This window comes from Poecilia latipinna, unplaced genomic scaffold (genome assembly GCF_001443285.1).
Source record: "Poecilia latipinna isolate Pla-1442-1.1 unplaced genomic scaffold, P_latipinna-1.0 Scaffold2181, whole genome shotgun sequence".
Taxonomy (NCBI): domain Eukaryota; kingdom Metazoa; phylum Chordata; class Actinopteri; order Cyprinodontiformes; family Poeciliidae; genus Poecilia; species Poecilia latipinna.
This window is the reverse complement of record NW_015114797.1, coordinates 93,565-110,551: the sequence shown is the minus strand read 5'-3', so window position 1 is coordinate 110,551 and position 16,987 is coordinate 93,565. Positions and strand designations below refer to the sequence as shown.

Below are 16,987 nucleotides of genomic sequence, written 5' to 3'. Positions count from 1 at the left end.
GGAAACTTTATGAAAGGCTGTTAGATTCTCAGGTCGCCTCTGATATCCAGGAACACGACTCATTTCTAAATAAGTTAAATATTCCCTCCATAGATGAAGGTTATAGAAAACAACTGGAGGCTGAAATTACAGAAGCTGGAGAGGAATATTAACCGAATGGAGACATGGAGGAAACCTGGACCTGATGGTCCCTATAGACTTTATAAAACAATCAGTCCCGTTTTAGAGATGCTTCAGGAGGCACATCGTCATGGTGACCAACCAAAATCTATGACAAATAGGGTTAGGGTCACCTGGACGTGGGGTCACCTGGAGGTCGGGGTCACCTGGAGGTCGGGGTCACCTGGACGGGTCACTAATCCATCGCAGTGAATAAATTAGAACTGGATTTAAATCCAGTTTATAACCAGACAGATTAAAGATCAGATCAGAACCTCTAATGTGACCCGATACTAGAACCCGGTTCAGTCCATCAGGATTATTCTACTGGTGCTGAACAGAACAGGGAACAGAACCGCTGAATGGTTCTGTTCCCTGGTTCTGTTTCTGCTCCATAAGATCCAAACCTGAACATGGAAACATTCTGTGGTTGGACCTTCACTGGTTCTAAACTGGGAGGCAGTCTGGCTCTATTCTGGACCTCCTGGTTCTGTCAGAGGTTCTGATGGTCCAACATGGAGGCAGCAGAACTTACCCACGGTGTGAACGGGCTTCCTGTAGGGAATCAGGCCGAAGCTGTACTGGAAAACTCCTCTGGCGTGGAACAGAGGCATCGCTATTCCCATAATGCTTTGCAGCCGGTTCTGCTGACACAACAACATCCCATAATATTAAACATGGCCGACACGGTGCTGTGACAAGCATTCGGACTCTGAGGTCGTCCACATTTTGTCTCCAGACCAACACCTGACTCCACCCCTCTACTCTGGTACCTGAAGGTAAAACCTGTCCAGCTCTGCTACCAGAACCCGAGTCCAGAGGTTCTGGTTCTGGACTCAGAGGTTCTGTAGAGAACAAACAGGGTCATGAAACATGATGCCAGATTGGACCACCTGCAGACGTCCATGTCTACCAGGACATGGACGTCCAGCTGGACTAACAGCAGAGCGTTGACCAGGACCATTGTGACTCTGGAGGAGCTGCAGATCCACAGCTCAGGTGGAAATGAGCTGTGGACAAATGTCAGTTAAACCCATTAACGATGTTCAGACATTTTTGTTGTTCCTTGCAGTAACATGCAGTGGCCACTAGGAGTCACTTTTTGCTGATAAATGAATCTCAGGCCAAAGGTCAGACGAGGATCAACTGGTGAGAAAAAGCCAGTTTGACTGATTTGATGTTTTTATGATGTTGGACATGAAGATGATCTGCAGAGCATCAGATGCATCAACACTGAAGTTACTGGACCGACCCGGTACCACCAGTTTAATCTAGAACCGAAGCATCAACAGCCGGTCTGAACCAGAACCAGACGAGATCCAGTTCTGGTGAAAGTTCAGCCAGGAGGAAAACCTCCTGGATCAGTCTGGTTCTGATCCATCTGGGTCCAGAAGCTCCAGCAGCAACTGGTTCTGTTCCTGACCAATAAACCAACAAAAATCAGAACCAGACGATGCTGAACAGAAACAGCTGTGGTGAGTTTACGGTTGCAGGAAATCCCAGCGCTGGGATCTGGAGACGCTTTTCACGCATAGATTTATTTCAAATAGAAGCTGACAGGATCCGACCAGAAACATCTGGTTATGAATTTCTACTAAAACTGTTAAATCAACTTCAAATCTGCAGTTTTCCAAACGTTTCACAGTTCATGAACGCAGCATCATGAGGGGAGTGAATCCTCCTAAAAACGGTCCGAATCGCCTGGAGGCAAAAAGATTAAAATCAGGAAAATATTTAAAAACTAAAGTTTGTTTGGAGACAAAATGTAGAAAATCAGAGAACTGGAGATGTGAGTGGTGTGTATCAGTGTGTGTGACCTGCAGCCTCCTCAAAGGAGATCCAGTTGGGTTTTCCATCTGGTCAAATAATTCGTTTTCTCCAAACGAAAAGACAGGAACCAGCTGAGCTCTGCATAAACACACACACACACACACACACACACACACACAAGCATGAACAATAAAAACAACTGGGTTTCTGATCCTGAAGCCCCGCCCACTTATCAGGCCCCACCCATCGGTGAAGCCCCGCCCAGCAATCAGGCCCCGCCTACCCGTGTTTCAGAGCCATCTTGATGAAGCCCTTCCTGTTCTTCACCTGGAAACAGAAACGAGGGTCAGTCAGTGACCAACTGCCAACAGAACCATCTGGATCAAACTCAGGTTCTGGTCCAATTTTGAGTTCTGTTTCAGTTCTGATCAGGAGTTGAACTTGCAACCTCTCAGACCCTCAGAAAGACAGGAACCAGATCAGAGATGTTTGTCCAAGTTGGGTCTACCACCAGAACCTGGCTGAGCCTCACCTCTGACCTGATGTCTGACCTCTGGGTTCTGACCTCTGACCCGATGTCTGACCTCTGGGTTCTGACCTCTGACCTCTGCCTCACCACGGCACCTACCTGCAGAGTCAGCGCTCCGGGCCGAGCGTCCAGAGCTTCTGGAGCTCCGCCCACGGCGATGACCGCCACGTTTCCTCCTTCACGACAGCTGAGCAGGTGGGACAGGCTGGACTTGCTGCTGGACACCAGACCTGGAGGACAGAGGGACACCGGTCAGAACCAAGGTTCTGTTCAGAACATCAAGCTCACCCAGTTCCTTTCCATGTGGAGAACTGAAACTGTCCAGAGGTTCTGATTGGTCCAGGACCAGAATGGGAGGCAGAGCTTCTAGACACCATCATCCATCAGAGACCTGATTGGTCCAAACGGTCCGACCAGAACCCTTTGGTACCACCCTGCAGGTTCTGGAGGTTCTAGCAGCAGAATGGGAGGCAGATCTGCTCTCCAGTGGAACCAGCTACCAGTTTACTGAGGCGACAGCCATAGGCGGAAATCCCAGGGTATCAGGGGGTCCGGACCGATCCAATCTATGAAAAGTCTAAAATTGTCCCCCACTAAAAAAAAACATTGAAGAAACATTAGCATTTAAATAACAAAACTTGTTTACATAGGCGTAGGAAGCGTGGGGGACGGGGGAGACATGTCCCCCCAATATTGGAGAGAGTCACATTCGTCCCCCCAATAATTTCACCGCTGTTGCGAAGAATTATAAATCTTCCACTCGCGTGCTTTTATTTTGAAGGCGCATTCAGCAGAGCGCTTCCTGCCCCTCCCCCCTCTGAACGGCTCAGAGTAAAGGCAGCAGCAGAGAAACTCCGTTTGAAGGAGGTAAACTGTCTGTCAGGAATGTTGCTATGAATATCGCTCGTTTATAACATCTTGTTGTCAGTTTACTTTCATATATAGAACTAAATCTTTTTGGTTAAGCTGTTTTAATTCTGGGATAGTCACATGTCCAAAATTTTACTGCTAACTTTGTTTAAAAGTTAGCTAGTCTAGCCATAATGATTTAGACTGAGACTGAAACAGCAGCGAAATTAGCCTTTTTATTATTTAAAGTGAACAACATCTGATCACTCGACCACTTAACATGTATTTATATATTATATTATATTATATTATATTATATTATATTATATTATATATTTAGGAGAACAGCAGTGCTAGAATGATGTTGAAAGGTGAAGAAGCTCTGGTGAGGTCTTCATTTAGTTTACTGAAATATGTATTAACTGTTTTTAATTTTTAAATAAGCTAAACTATTTTATTATGAGAGGAGCAGGTCAGGGAAGACATAAGAGAGCCAGGTGGAGTTTCAGAGTGTAAAGATATGAAAAATTATATTAATTATATTAAAAATTATATTAATTACAGGCGACAATAAAAAAAGTGCTTGAGGAGAGGTTTAAAAAATAAATTAGTGAAAATTTTTGCTACACAGTAGAGTTGAGATGTATAATAATGTATACATCTGAAAATTAAGTTGTTTAAATTCTCCTTCTGTATGATAAAAACATACTTTTTATATTTAGTTCACATTCTGACACTGTACATTCCTGCATGGATTCATGTAAATCCATGAATCCATGCAGGAACATCAGGCTCCAGAGAGTCAGAGGGAGGCAGAGACAGAAACGCATATCTGTAGATATTTTAGTTAAATGTTTGCGGCTGAAAATGACAGGGAAAAAAAACATTTAGTCTTTTTGCCTCAGTGTTTTTCATGGATCTTTGGTAAGTTACTGAATGCAGGGCTGGAAAGTGAGACTGAGTTAACAGTGAGGAGCTAAGGGTCTGTTAGACGTGAAAAGTATAATTTTTATTTATTTTGTATAGATCAAACTGTTGCACTGATGTAGAGAGTTGTTAAAGAAGAACAAAACTTGTTTAGATTTTATTTTTGTTTGTCAAACTGCTGTATTGGGTTTAAAACTGCCGAGTCCTATTTTATGAGCTGTTTTCTACTTTGGTTTTAGAAAGAAGTAAAACCAGTTAAATTACCAGTTAATTTATATCAATGCATTTTGACCAATAATCAAATGTCTTTTGACTAATAAGATATATCAGAATCTGTTAGCCTGTCTGTGCTACCAGAGTATGTAGCTTGCTAGTTGTGAGGCAAATGCTAAAGTGAGTGTTCATCCTGGAATGACAGTCATTATACTGCATAACTTTAATCNATTATTATTATTATTATTATTATTGTTTTTATTTATTTATTTATTTTTTACTGTGAAAACAACAAAAACATCTGGAGGCTTTTGGAACTGTTGACGTCCCAATATGCATCTCTATGAAGAGTTTCCTATTGCTTTATTGTGAACATTAATAAAACTCTTCAGATATTTCATTTGAATTGATTAATAATTTAATAAATCTTTTTGTCTTTTCCTCCAATTTAAACTTTTTATTTGTAAAATTGAATGAAAACATGTTTATTTTAATAAAGATGTTTAAAATCTCCATCATCCATCACCCCTCTCCCTGACCCCTAGCGGGGTCACCATGTACTGCTTCCAGGGGTCAGCGGGCGAAAGGCGGGGTCACCTGGACAGGTCGCCTGTCCATCGGAGGTTTTTAAATCTCATATAAAGTTAATATATTATTCAAAACGAGCCTGATATGCGAGTCATCGTGTGTTTGCGTCTTTGCACACGGCGCGGACCAGCACCATCTGTCTCGGCTGCAAACAGCCCATTGTTTAGTGCTGCTTTTACGGACCGGGTGTTGTGGGAAACAGAACCACCAGAAAGCGCCGAGCGCAAAGGAGACGTGGGAATCCACTCCACTGTTCAACACAATCATTCAAATCAGTGCACGTCTTATTATTCTGTCTAAATGTATTTTTTACAGTAAATATATTTGTTGTTTGTAACCAAACAGTTTATACTTTAAAAAAGGTATCTTTCTGCCTTCCAAATACAAAAATATTTTAAATAAACAAATCTCTAGTTTTCTAGAAGGTGTGACTGAGCATGTTTTTCATTGTTTCCATATATTTATCTCATATTTCTTTAGTTTCAACTTTCCGTCCTTTCACAGGTTGTCAGAGTTCCCACGCCCCGTCATGCCCCTGAACGCACCAGTGCCTGGTTTTGCACCCGCCACTGGGCCGCCGGATCCCTTACTGCTCCCAGTTTGGGTGATTCCAGGTCGTGTTTGTTTGCCAGAAAAAAGCTGAGTCATTGAACCGTGACTAAGCACAAAAGCAGAGAAATGACAAACCTGAAAAAGCACGAAACCCAGGAAGTTCTGGAAAGTTCTGGACTGTTCATAAACTGGACCCATCCGGATACAGTTTCATGCCAGGATTTTGGTTTTATCTGAAACGTGAGGAAAATCAGATTCTTCCATTTCTGGTTTCAGTTCATAAACTTTTTTCAGCCTGTAGTGTGTGATCACATGAGGACGGTTCTGGTAAAGTGCAAGAGAACCGGCCCAGAAAAGAAACTGAGTTCAAAAAGCAGGTTTCATTTCTGGACTCCAGATGCGTCAGCAGACATACCGTCAATGTGACCTGAGCAGGCCCACATCGGGAAGACAGGCATGTGATGACACAGACTTTGAGGAGAGAGTGTTGACCAGAACCTGTAAACGGGTTCTGGTCAACGGGGTTTCACTGCGATCGGGCCAACATTTCCTCGCTGGTTGGTCGTTTCGACTTGGGCTTTAGTTGTAAGAAAACGTTGCTGTTCAGCCAAAGTCTGCAACATCAAGAGGAGACTGACGGGACACCCCACAAGTCTTTCTGTAAAATAAAATGCTATTCTTGAGCCTCAGTCACTCAGTTCTGGTTCTTGTGGACCTGCTGTGGTTCTGCTGGGTCGGCCTTAGGTTCTGGTCCGGGTCATGGTTCTCCTGAGGTTCTCTGAAGTCCAGAATTAAAACATTTTACCATTGAGGGGACTTTGAATATTCAGTTGGCCTAAAATAAGAGACCCATCAGGAAACAGATTATTTAGCTGAGGAATCTCCTCACTGAGTATCCCTCAGAAAAATGAACCCATTTAAGTAAAGAAATCCCTCCATGGTGGCACCACAACAGAGGGCGTTCATTTAAACACCGGAGCTGTAAGCTGAAAGCTCTGGTTTGCACAATAAATGCCATGTGGGTGAAATTTTATGGATGATACTCCGATGTCCCATTCTCCTGAAGGCAGCACAGAGCTGCACCACCAGAAACCGACAGAAACACTGAAGAGAAGAAGAGCTATGATTAATATAGTTCCAGTTCTATCCATGTTTTAATGCTGCAGAGCTCAGTCGGTTTGCAAATAGATCAAAGTTTAAACTGGCATGTTCATCTTTTATAATTTTGTGAAAAATTTAACAACTAGAAAATGTCAAAGAACAAGAATATTTTTTCCACTCTGATTGGCTGCTGTTAGGCCTACTGATTTTAAGTTGAATGTTCATTGCATTTTTCGTAGACGCCTGTGAAAATTATTTCTATTCCCATGGGTTTTTTGTTATTATTATTTTGATGATAAATACAGAAACAAGCATAAAAATCAAAACATCTACAATAGTTATAGTAATATTAATAATGAAATAATAGTCAGTGGCCTACAAATTCTTTGGTGAGGGACCTGAATAAAGGCTGGGGGGTCGCTGGCCCAAAAATGGTTGAGAAACACTGGACCAGACTGTTTGCCTTTCTGCTGGACAGTGACCCCTGGTGGTTAGAACCAGGAAAGACATGAAGCTAACTGTGCACAACATCTAGATTTATTAGTTGTTACAAAGCAAGCAGATGAACCCGGCCCAGTTCTGGACGGCTCCTCAGCTTCCAGAACTCGGTGTGTTTTCATGCAGGCTCTGCAGGGCCAGGTCGGTCCACTTCATCTCCTGCTCTTTCACCGACTCTGTGGATCCGCCGTTGTCCTGCTCGGCCTCCGGCAGCTCGCTCTGCGACACAAACCGCCGATCAGAGGGAGTAAAAATATCATATATTATTATTACTATCAGTAGTATTATAACTGTGGAGAAACAAAATATCCTGATAGATGAGAGTGTAGGCTTTCTGGATCAGAATCGGATCAGAATCGGGACGCCCCTAAAAGCTTTAGGGGCGTCTAACTTTATCTCAAGTGTCTTGGATATCTAACTGATAGAAACTGGTTTTAATATTTTGCAGATTAACAACATTTGCAGAACCAGAGGCAAAATTTACAGCTGAACCACAAGTTTACATACACCCAATAAAAACATGCCCACCTTTTCTCACCTGGTCTGACGTCAGACTTCTGGTTTCAGGTTAGAATCACATAAATTGTTTCTATTTACCAGAGGAGCAACAACTGGACTCGAGTAAAGAACTTCAGCATATTTACTCCAGTAAAATTACAAAATAGGCATCCAAGAAATTACTCAAGTGAGTAGAAAAGTATTTGGTGAAAAGTATTACTCAAGTACTGATAAATTGATCAAATTATCAATCAGTTAATATTTAAAAATTACATAATCAGACATACAGAAATATAAAGGTAAGAGGAAATTTTAAGAACAAAATTACAATAATTCATAGAAATAACAACAAAATCAAGCAAAATAATTGTTTTCCAAATCAGCTTCTTTGAATAAAAAAACTTATGAAACTTTAACAAAAACTGCAGGAGTGATTCTGCGTTGGGTGAATTTTTGGTTAAACCATGTTTGTTTCGACTCTGGAGCACGAGCAGCAACACTTCATCATGAAAGGAAAAAGTACAATCTGCAGAACCGCACACTATTAGGAAAACCTGATATTATTATTATTATTATTAAATATTGTGATAACATTGATTCACCCAAACTTTCCCTCCACTAATCATTCTTTTCCATCATCTTTCATTTTTACAAATTTTCATTCTGTTGGATGAGAAGAATCCAGTAACTATCAACAAATTGGTGATCAATAAAGTACTTCTAAATCTGATCAGGATGACCAGATGACCCCTGACCTCTCTGACCTGGACAGACCTCTGCCCCCTGTGCCGGCAGTGCAAACTGCAGCCAGAGAGGATCCGTTCATTTCTTCTGATCGATTTCTCGATAAAGCATTATAATCATGTCAAGGTTGGAACTTTCAGTTTAATCGGCAGCTAACAAAATTATAAAATAAATAAACGAGGTCTTCTTACATCGTTTTGTTTTTTAATCACCAAGAGAATCGTTCTGTTTCCAACTTCAGTCACTCCAGTCTGACAAATGAAGTCAGTCACCAAACACAATTTTCCAACACATTGTGTGTATTTATGATATTTCATTGCTGATATCAGAGGATGGAAGCTGCTGATAGCAGGGCATTAAGGTTGGACTTTCTGAAAAGATGAGGGTGTAAAATCGCACTCTCATGTAAAATATAATAGATTAGTAGATAAAAGAAATTTCTAGTTGTTAATTTTTGGTGGCTCAATCAAACTATCACGCATAACGACCATTGAGAATGTGAAAACATTTGTTCTCTATTTGCCAGAGTTATGAGGAAGGAACCAAATATTTCAGCTGCCTGAAATAACCTGTTCCCCGGTTCAACGCTCTTTGGAGGGGAACGGATTGTTTCAGGCAGCTGAAGTATTTGGTTCCCTCCTCATAACGTCAGCAAATAGAGAACAAATGCTTTCAAATTCTCAATTATTGTTATGTGTGATAATATCATTGAGCCACCAAAGATTAACACCTAGAAATTTATTTTATCCAGCAATCTATCACATTTTACATTACAACGGGATTTTCCAGAAACTCTGCACTCATCTTTTTGTGGCAGCTTCCTTCCTTTTATATCAGCAATAAAAACACAACGTGCTGGAAACCTGTGTTTGGTGACTAACTTTTAAATTGTCAGGTTTAAGTGAAAAAGCTGGAAAAAGACCGATTAAAAACAAAACAAAACGGTGCAAGAAGACCTCCACGCAAGACCTAGTTTATTTATTTTATAATTTTGTTAGCTGCCGATTAAACTGAAAGTTACAACCTTGACATGATTATATGGGTTGTTTTACCGAGAAATCCATCAGATGAAATGAACGGATCCTCTCTGGCTGCAGTTCGCGCTCCCGACACAGGGGGGGCACAATTTCACAAAAGACCTGTTCTCTGAAGAGGACCTGAAGTGTTATTCACCAGGTGGTCATAATGTTCTGCTAATCCATTAGTAATAATAACAGTGCGTCGCCCTGGGTTCGGTAGTTTTGGACCGGAACCAGCCGCCCGTACCAGAGGGATGGAAACGTCCTCGTAGGGCAGCCGGTCCTCCCTCCACGCGTCGTCGGTCAGGTCCAGAACTCTGCCGTCCCGCTGGATCTCACTGTCCATCCCGAGTCCAGAACGGGGTCCAGAACCGGTTCCGATACAGTCCCACTAAAAGCCCACAGAGCAGTGGGGCTTCACTGCTGTAGCCTGTAGCTTCTCCGTCTGGTGTAATGGCGGCTGTCAGCCTGCTGATTGGAACTCTACCGCCCCTTGTGGTCTGGAGGGTAAATCTTGTCATGTTTTCATTAGTGCAGTGGTTCTTAACCTTTTTTGAGGTACCGAACCCACCAGTTTCATATGTGACTAAGGAGCAGATTTAGAAGTACCCCGAAAGCTCCAGAATTTGGTAAAAATTCAAATCCATGCTGAGAGTGGAGCTCCTTCAATCAGTGCTCATCTGCAGCTCTGATTGGCTCAGCAAAGTAACGTGATCCTCTGCAGCAAGTGATGGCAAAGCGGGGCGTCATCACGACTTTACACAGTGTGTCTTTACCTCCGCCGAACCCCTGAGACGGACTCACCGAACCCCTGGGGTTCATCGAACTCAGGTTAAGAACCACTGTTTCAGTGATAAGAGAAAAATCCTCACAATTATCACAAATAAAGGCCTTCAAACGTCCTTCTGCGTGTTTCATTGAGTGATCAAGTTCCCAAAATAAATGAACTTTTCAATAATAGTCTAATTTATTGAATGGGTCTTTAAACATCTGAGTAGGTTACAAACATTGCTGGTGGTTGTGTCTGTATCATAAAACGACTCCGTGGCCCTAAAAGATCATATTGGTCCCAAATGTCAGCAACGACTGCTCCAGTGTGAGGGTGAAATGTTGAACATTATTTTGTCATATTGCAACATTTTGGTTGGATTTGAAAAGTCCAGAAAAAGTTAGAAAGAACAATGAATCACCAAAATTGCAAATATTGCTTATCTTTAACAATTCGACATTAAGTCCACAAAATAAAATGGAGTAAAAGAATAATAAACCTTAAAGAGGCTGGCTTAAAAACCTACATTGCCTCAGTTGAAAAACTTAGTTTAAATAATCAGAAACGTGTAAAAACAATAACTCTACTTTAACCTAAGCGCCTTTGCTGTTTACTTTCCTGTTTCTTAAGGGTTAGGAGCGTTAGAACTTTTATTATATTGTGCTTCCACACATTATTATTATTATTATTATTATTATTATTATTATTATTATTATTATTATTATTATTATTATATCTCTAACCCTTTAAATTAAACATACACATAAAAAAAAAAGAATGGTCCGGATTAGCTGTCTTCTGTTTCCATGGAAACCAGACGCCTCGCTTTCTCAAGCGACTGAAAGACGCAAGCAAAGTCCAGACGACGCGGCTGTCCAACAGGACTCAGAGGTAACTGGTGAACTGGTTAGACTGGAGGCTTTTACTGGAGTTATCATGGAAAATGTTCCAGTTTCGGCCGACAGGAAGTTAGCTTACCACCACTTCCTGCTCTGTTTTACGCTGAAGAGCTTTTGACAAAAAGGGAATAGAAGCTTTTTATCTAAAATCTGTAACAAAACAGGATCTACAAACTTTGTACTGCTGCTGATTGAGTTAAATGGATGGAGATGTTCACCGCCTTAACATTTACGGTCAGACAGCCGAGCAGAGAGACGCTGGAGTCAGGGAAGAGATTTGAACTTCCTTCTCTCTCCGCATCCACGAAGCCTTTTCAGCTCCCCTGGGATTTGGGGTCAAAGTTCAGGGATTACTTGAGATTTTCAGATGCTAATCAGTTGTAAAAACAATACGTTGTTTCCGCGGTTCGCATCATAGCAACTATCTGAACCTTAAAACTGATTCAGCAGAGCTGGTGGAAGCAACAAGGGTGCACTTAGTTTTTTTGGCAGTTAAAGAAACTTTCTTTTCTAGAAGCCGAAACTTCAAATATCTCTGAGATGCAAACTCCACCCCACATTTTCTCCACCTTTAGTTATTATTTAGATGCCAACAGTCAGACCTCTAGCTGTACAGGTCTGGATTGTTCAGTTAAGCTTTTAAAAATATTTCCTTCTGGATTATTTTTATTCTACCAAAGGGGCTAAAAATAGTTTGGGTCAAAGGGTGAACATTTTACCAAAAGTTTAATAAAATGAAGATTAAAAATTGATCAACAAAGAGACTGGCAAGGTTTTAAAGCAGAGTTTGTGAATGATTTCCAGGCTCAGCAGTGATGTCACTTCCTCAGGAAGCAGAACATGTAAGGTCATGCAGCAACCCTGGAAACCCAGTTTTCTCCTGCATCATCAGCTCGAAGGTGAAGGAAGGGACCCTGGGGAAGATCCATCCCCAGAGCGTCCTGTACAGAACCACGTCAGGCGACTACGGCCGGCTTCCTCCCAGCTTTGAGAGCGCCCCCTGCAGCTACCACCCCAAGACCCAGAGCTTCACCCGCCAGATGCGGCTGGGAGGAATGTTTCATGGCTGCTCCATGAACACGGCACTCGATAAAACCCAGCTGTGTCTGCGAAACACCATCTGAGCATGCTCAGACGACCAGCCTTCGGCCACAGCAGCAGCTCCTCTTCCTCACTGACAATAACTTAAGATAGTAGCGGCTGCTTTGTTGGTGTGACAACATTTGATATGTAATTACTGAGTTAGATATTAAATCATTAAAGTGAATCCAGCTTGGCTCTGACTCATTGGAGGATTTCATTCTGCAGATTAACACAAATGTCCCTGGAAAACAGCATTCCAGGTGGGAAAATCTGAAGTTTTAAATCAAAATCCAACATGGCTGCATGTTTATGAAACACCCTGAAAAATAAACAACAAAAACATATATCCAGTAAGAATTAGAAGAAATGTGACTTTTCATCATATTTGTATCTGACGCCTTGAAGGATCCAGAATGATCCTGAGGAAGAAGCTGCATCAGCAGCCATGTTGCTGCTGATGCAAATGTGTTGCAAATGTCTGATTTTAAAATCTGACTGAAGGTCTCACTTTTAACATTTATTTACTTGTACTGTTAATCAGAGAATTAAAACTTTTTTTCTTGCAAATTTACAACTTTTTGACAGAGAACAACCAAGGTTTTTCTTGTCAAAATGTTAAATTAATCTCAGAATCAGAGTTTTGGTGAAAATGTACTCCTCTGCTTCATTTGATCTCCTGGCCCTCATTACTCCCTGTGGGTTATACGGGTTTCCCTTAGAGCCAAGATCATCAACATGTGACTTCATGCTTGCGCTCCGTGTGACTGCACCACCTGCTCTGCTCCCTCACACCAGGAACGACTTCTCCTCCTGCAGGAAACTGTTCATGTCTCAGAAATAATCACACCTTTGTCTTCATCTTGCTGCTCATTCAGTGATAACGTTACATCTGGGGCCGATGCCAGCATCTTCATGCTATGCTGATCCATTCTGGTATTATGGTGAGAACACACTGTTCGGTTATCTGACCCAGCTTGGACACTCTGGTTTCTTTCTTCGTGTCCTTGCAGTAAACGTACTCTGGGTTTCACCTGAACACTGGGCAGTTACAAAAGTTTTTTCTCTGACTGACAAGCACACTTTGGCAGACCCCTTTTACATTTCTCCAGAAATCTTCTAGTTAAGAGTTACAATATTGAGCCAGAAATGTTGGTACCCAGATTCCTCATGATAAAAGGTAAAGACTGTCTTTCAGTCAGGACGTCGTGTGGCGTAGTGGATGGAGCGTGCGACCTGGACACAGAGGCCTGACGCAGCTTTAGGGGTATTTAAATACAAGCCACTAGTGTCAAAAGATTCATTAGAACTGAGTGAACAAAACAGATTTCTGGAGTGACAGTTAATTGTCAGAAAGTGCTGAAAAATGTTCAAAAGCAGGACTTTGATTTATCAAGACAGAAAGTCATAATCCCAACTATAACTGCAGGTGTGGACAGGTTCCCAGTGTGGCCTTCCTCCATCAGCGCAGCGTTACCAACTCTCCAGTTCATTCAGTTGCTTCAAATTTCATCTGTTTCTGCCGGGGTGAGGTGAACCGCAGACTAACCCCAACGCCCTCAAAGAAAACACAACCGCAGGAAATGGCCTTAAACCCACGAAGAAGATGGCGCAAAGAGCTTCCACCTCATCTGTGTGAGCTGATGAATAAACTGATAGCGGATGCATCTTCATTCATTCAGCTGTTTGACCCTTGGAGCTGCAGGTGGATCTTTAGGTGCAGCTTCTGATGTTGGAACAAATGCAACCAAAATAAAAATGGAGAGGAAAAAGGTTCAGGAAGCTCAGGGGCAGGGAAACGATTCATGGAGATGATCAAACCTCTGACAAAGAAGCTGGAAGAGATGATGAACACGTAAAAAGTTGGAGGAAGAATCATCAGTAGCTCTGGCGAATTATACTCTGAGAGAGATGGAACATTTTCCGGTTCTGCTTATAAAGGTGGAAGAGTAAAGGCATGTCTCTTGTACTGGTCTTAGTGCAAAACAATTCTTGATCTGCTAGCACTCTTCGGTTCTTTCCAACCCCTGAGTCAGATGAAAAGCTGAGAAAGTCCATCATAGACTCAGCTGATCAGAGTGAGAAAGTTACAAAAGATTTTGTAAAGATGAAGCAAAAACTCAGTTTACAGGAGAACAATCAGACCCTGATGAGCTAGCTGATCTGTTTTCTTATAATTACCTTTTTTATTGCATTTAGAGTTACAGATGTATATTCTGTACAGTCAGCTTTTTAAAACAAAGTATCAAACTCTTCAGATCAGAACAGGAAAACTGTCCTTCACATGTAAATATTGTAAATATTACAGTAATATCTGTTAACTCAGATTGCTGAGTTCAGAGTCCATAAATCAGGCTTTTTAAAAATGTTTTATTAAACCCGACATTCAATTCAGTCAATAGATCATTTAAGGTAAGGTAAGGTAAAAAAAAAAAACTTTATTAATCCCATAGGGAAATTAAGATTGTCTGTTGCTCACACATTAATTCACATCCACACGCATTAAAAGTGGCCTAGTAAAAGAACTTAAATACAATAGATACATTAAAAATGCTAATTACTCCGTCTCCCTCCCTCCTTTAATGTTTTCACGTTTTAAAATTCGGTGAGATTTGTTTTTATTTTCTGATCATATAATCAAATAAAGTTATTTGAATAATTGATCTGGTTAGCTTCTTCCTCATCTTCTCTGTAAGTTTGAATCCACCTCCACCACCAGGGGCGCTGTCTGGTTCTTTATCAGATTTATCTGAACTGGGTTACGTTTCAGGAACAGGCTGGTTTCCATAAACATCAGCTTCTGTATGTTATTTTTATTTATTTATTTTTTGTGTGTGTCCTGTTTCCTGTATTGAGAAATTTTATTATAAAGTAACACCTGCTGGTTGTGTCATGTCTTTATTAGTGCATGAACTCTCACCATATGCACCTGGATGTTTTCTTGCAGCTGCCGGGGAGTCAGAGCTTCTCTCCCTCGGGTTGGATCCTTCATACAAAAAACTACGGGAAGCCGTTTGTAGAGTAACACAGTAAAAACCGTTGAAAATAATTATAATTTATACATGTCACAATTTAAAGATTTAGTTTACAAACTAAATATTTAGCTTTAAAATTTAATATTTAGTTAGAAAGCTAAATATTTGGTTTCCAAATACCTATTTATTTCTAACTAAATATTTAGCTCTTAACTAAATATTTACTTTCCACACTAATCACTGAATTTACAAACCAAATATTTAATTTTCAAACTAAACATGGCTAAATATTTAGGAACAAGCCGAATATTTAGCAAATGTACAAATTGGTTTGAACGTCGGAACATCAAAAATATTTGGCTTTCTTGCTAAATATTTAGTTAGCAAGTAAAATATTTAGTTCATAAAATAAATATTTAATTTAGAGCGAAATATTGATTTTTGAAAGCTACATAGTTAGCTCAGACTTAACCATTTGATTGAGCACTAAATATTTAGCTTAAAAAACAAAATATTTTAATGACGGGCTAAATAGACCAAATTATTGCTGTATTTTTTTGTGACTAAATGTCAGCAAGTGGCACCCCGTAAACGAGACTGTGAAAAGATCCTAGCGGAAGTCCGCCTTTCTCCTCCCTCATTCCTCGCCTCCACAACAGAAGAAGAAGAAGAAAATGAGGAGCAACCTTTTAGCTGCCGACGCTACGCGGAACTTAGCGAGCAGCTAGCTGTGTAGCCTGCCCGCTGCTGGAATCTGGGGGTTTATTTGATCTAACAGAGCCTTTCGGTGCTGCAGTCTCCAGCCAGCCGGTGTGAATGTCCCGCAGAGCTTCCGTAAAGTTTATTATCACCTTCAACTGGCTGTTTCTGTTGCTTTCTGACAGGGAAACCGGACGAGTGTTGAGCTAGGCTAACAGTTAGCAGGCTAGCTTTCTAACCATTTTGTGCTGGATCCAGTTCGCTTTAAACCGGCTCATACCGCAGCTCTGTGAGTATACTTTTATTTTTAAATCGGTGAACTTTAGAGTGAAAATGATGAGTTGACGTTTATTCGGTTTGGTTTTTATTTTATAATGTTTATTGGGAGGCTGTCGTGCTAGCCTAGCTGAAAAGCTCTTGTTTATTAATGTTTATTTATAAAATATAATTTTACCGATCAGCTACTTCACGAACATCACCCAGGTTTCCCCCAGAAAACTTGCTAGGCCTGGTGGTTGAGTGCTCGGGCAGTCTTTCATTCAGCGGCCTGCCTGGTTTTATGTCTAAAGTTGACAGGAGATTTGAAAATATCACTTGATGAGTATGTGTTATTGGAAGATTGGAAGATTATTATCTGAACGCCAACTCTAATGTCTTAAAAATGCAAACATAAAAAAAGAAGCAATGCTTAGCCTGGTGGGGACACAAGTAAAGCCTGATGGCCCGCCAGGCTTATAATACACTGGGGGAAACCCTGGTCACTGTTCATGGTTAACAAGAGCCCCACAGTTTTCCTCCAGTAAATTAACAGTAATTCTTATAAGTGAAATTATAGCTCTATCACAGTGTTTCTCAACCTTTTTTTATGCCAGCGCCCCCTATCCGTTATCCAGGTCCCTTGCCGCCCCCATCAAAGCATTTGTAGGCTACTTTGCACTGAATATTGTTTTATTATTAATATTACTATCACTGTTGTTGATGTTTTGATTTTCATGGTTGTTTCTGGAGTTATCGTCAAAAATAATTTCCCAGAGAACAAAAAAGCCATGGGAATAGAAATTATTTTTACAGGTGTCTAAGAAAAATCTAATGGACATTCAACTTAAAATTGGTAGGCC

General features: G+C 41.0%; 4 protein-coding genes across 4 annotated transcripts in view; 2 read left to right on the top strand and 2 right to left on the bottom strand.

The window, feature by feature from the left end:
• Window positions 1–254: 254 nt before the first annotated feature.
• Window positions 255–2,702, bottom strand: LOC106936623 (2-acylglycerol O-acyltransferase 1-like). The gene is made up of 5 exons (XM_015017739.1): window positions 2,558–2,702; window positions 2,213–2,256; window positions 1,977–2,067; window positions 695–803; window positions 255–355 (listed from the first exon to the last, which is right to left on the bottom strand). The coding sequence occupies exons 2-5, from the start codon at window positions 2,227–2,229 to the stop codon at window positions 306–308; spliced, it is 267 nt and encodes an 88-aa protein (XP_014873225.1). The 5' UTR covers window positions 2,230–2,256; window positions 2,558–2,702; the 3' UTR covers window positions 255–305.
• Window positions 2,703–7,203: 4,501 nt separating this feature from the next.
• Window positions 7,204–9,922, bottom strand: anapc13 (anaphase promoting complex subunit 13). The gene is made up of 2 exons (XM_015017723.1): window positions 9,695–9,922; window positions 7,204–7,405 (listed from the first exon to the last, which is right to left on the bottom strand). The coding sequence occupies exons 1-2, from the start codon at window positions 9,791–9,793 to the stop codon at window positions 7,280–7,282; spliced, it is 225 nt and encodes a 74-aa protein (XP_014873209.1). The 5' UTR covers window positions 9,794–9,922; the 3' UTR covers window positions 7,204–7,279.
• Window positions 9,923–11,006: 1,084 nt separating this feature from the next.
• On the top strand, window positions 11,007–12,398 carry pierce2 (piercer of microtubule wall 2). The gene is made up of 2 exons (XM_015017724.1): window positions 11,007–11,107; window positions 11,920–12,398. The coding sequence occupies exon 2, from the start codon at window positions 11,931–11,933 to the stop codon at window positions 12,237–12,239; it is 309 nt and encodes a 102-aa protein (XP_014873210.1). The 5' UTR covers window positions 11,007–11,107; window positions 11,920–11,930; the 3' UTR covers window positions 12,240–12,398.
• A 3,404-nt stretch (window positions 12,399–15,802) lies between these two features.
• rspry1 (ring finger and SPRY domain containing 1) overlaps window positions 15,803–16,987 on the top strand; it is a 15,643-nt gene continuing 14,458 nt past the window's right edge. The window contains exon 1 of the mRNA XM_015017733.1: window positions 15,803–16,158. The gene's annotated coding sequence lies outside the window, so the exon portion shown is untranslated. The remainder of the gene's footprint in view (window positions 16,159–16,987) is intronic.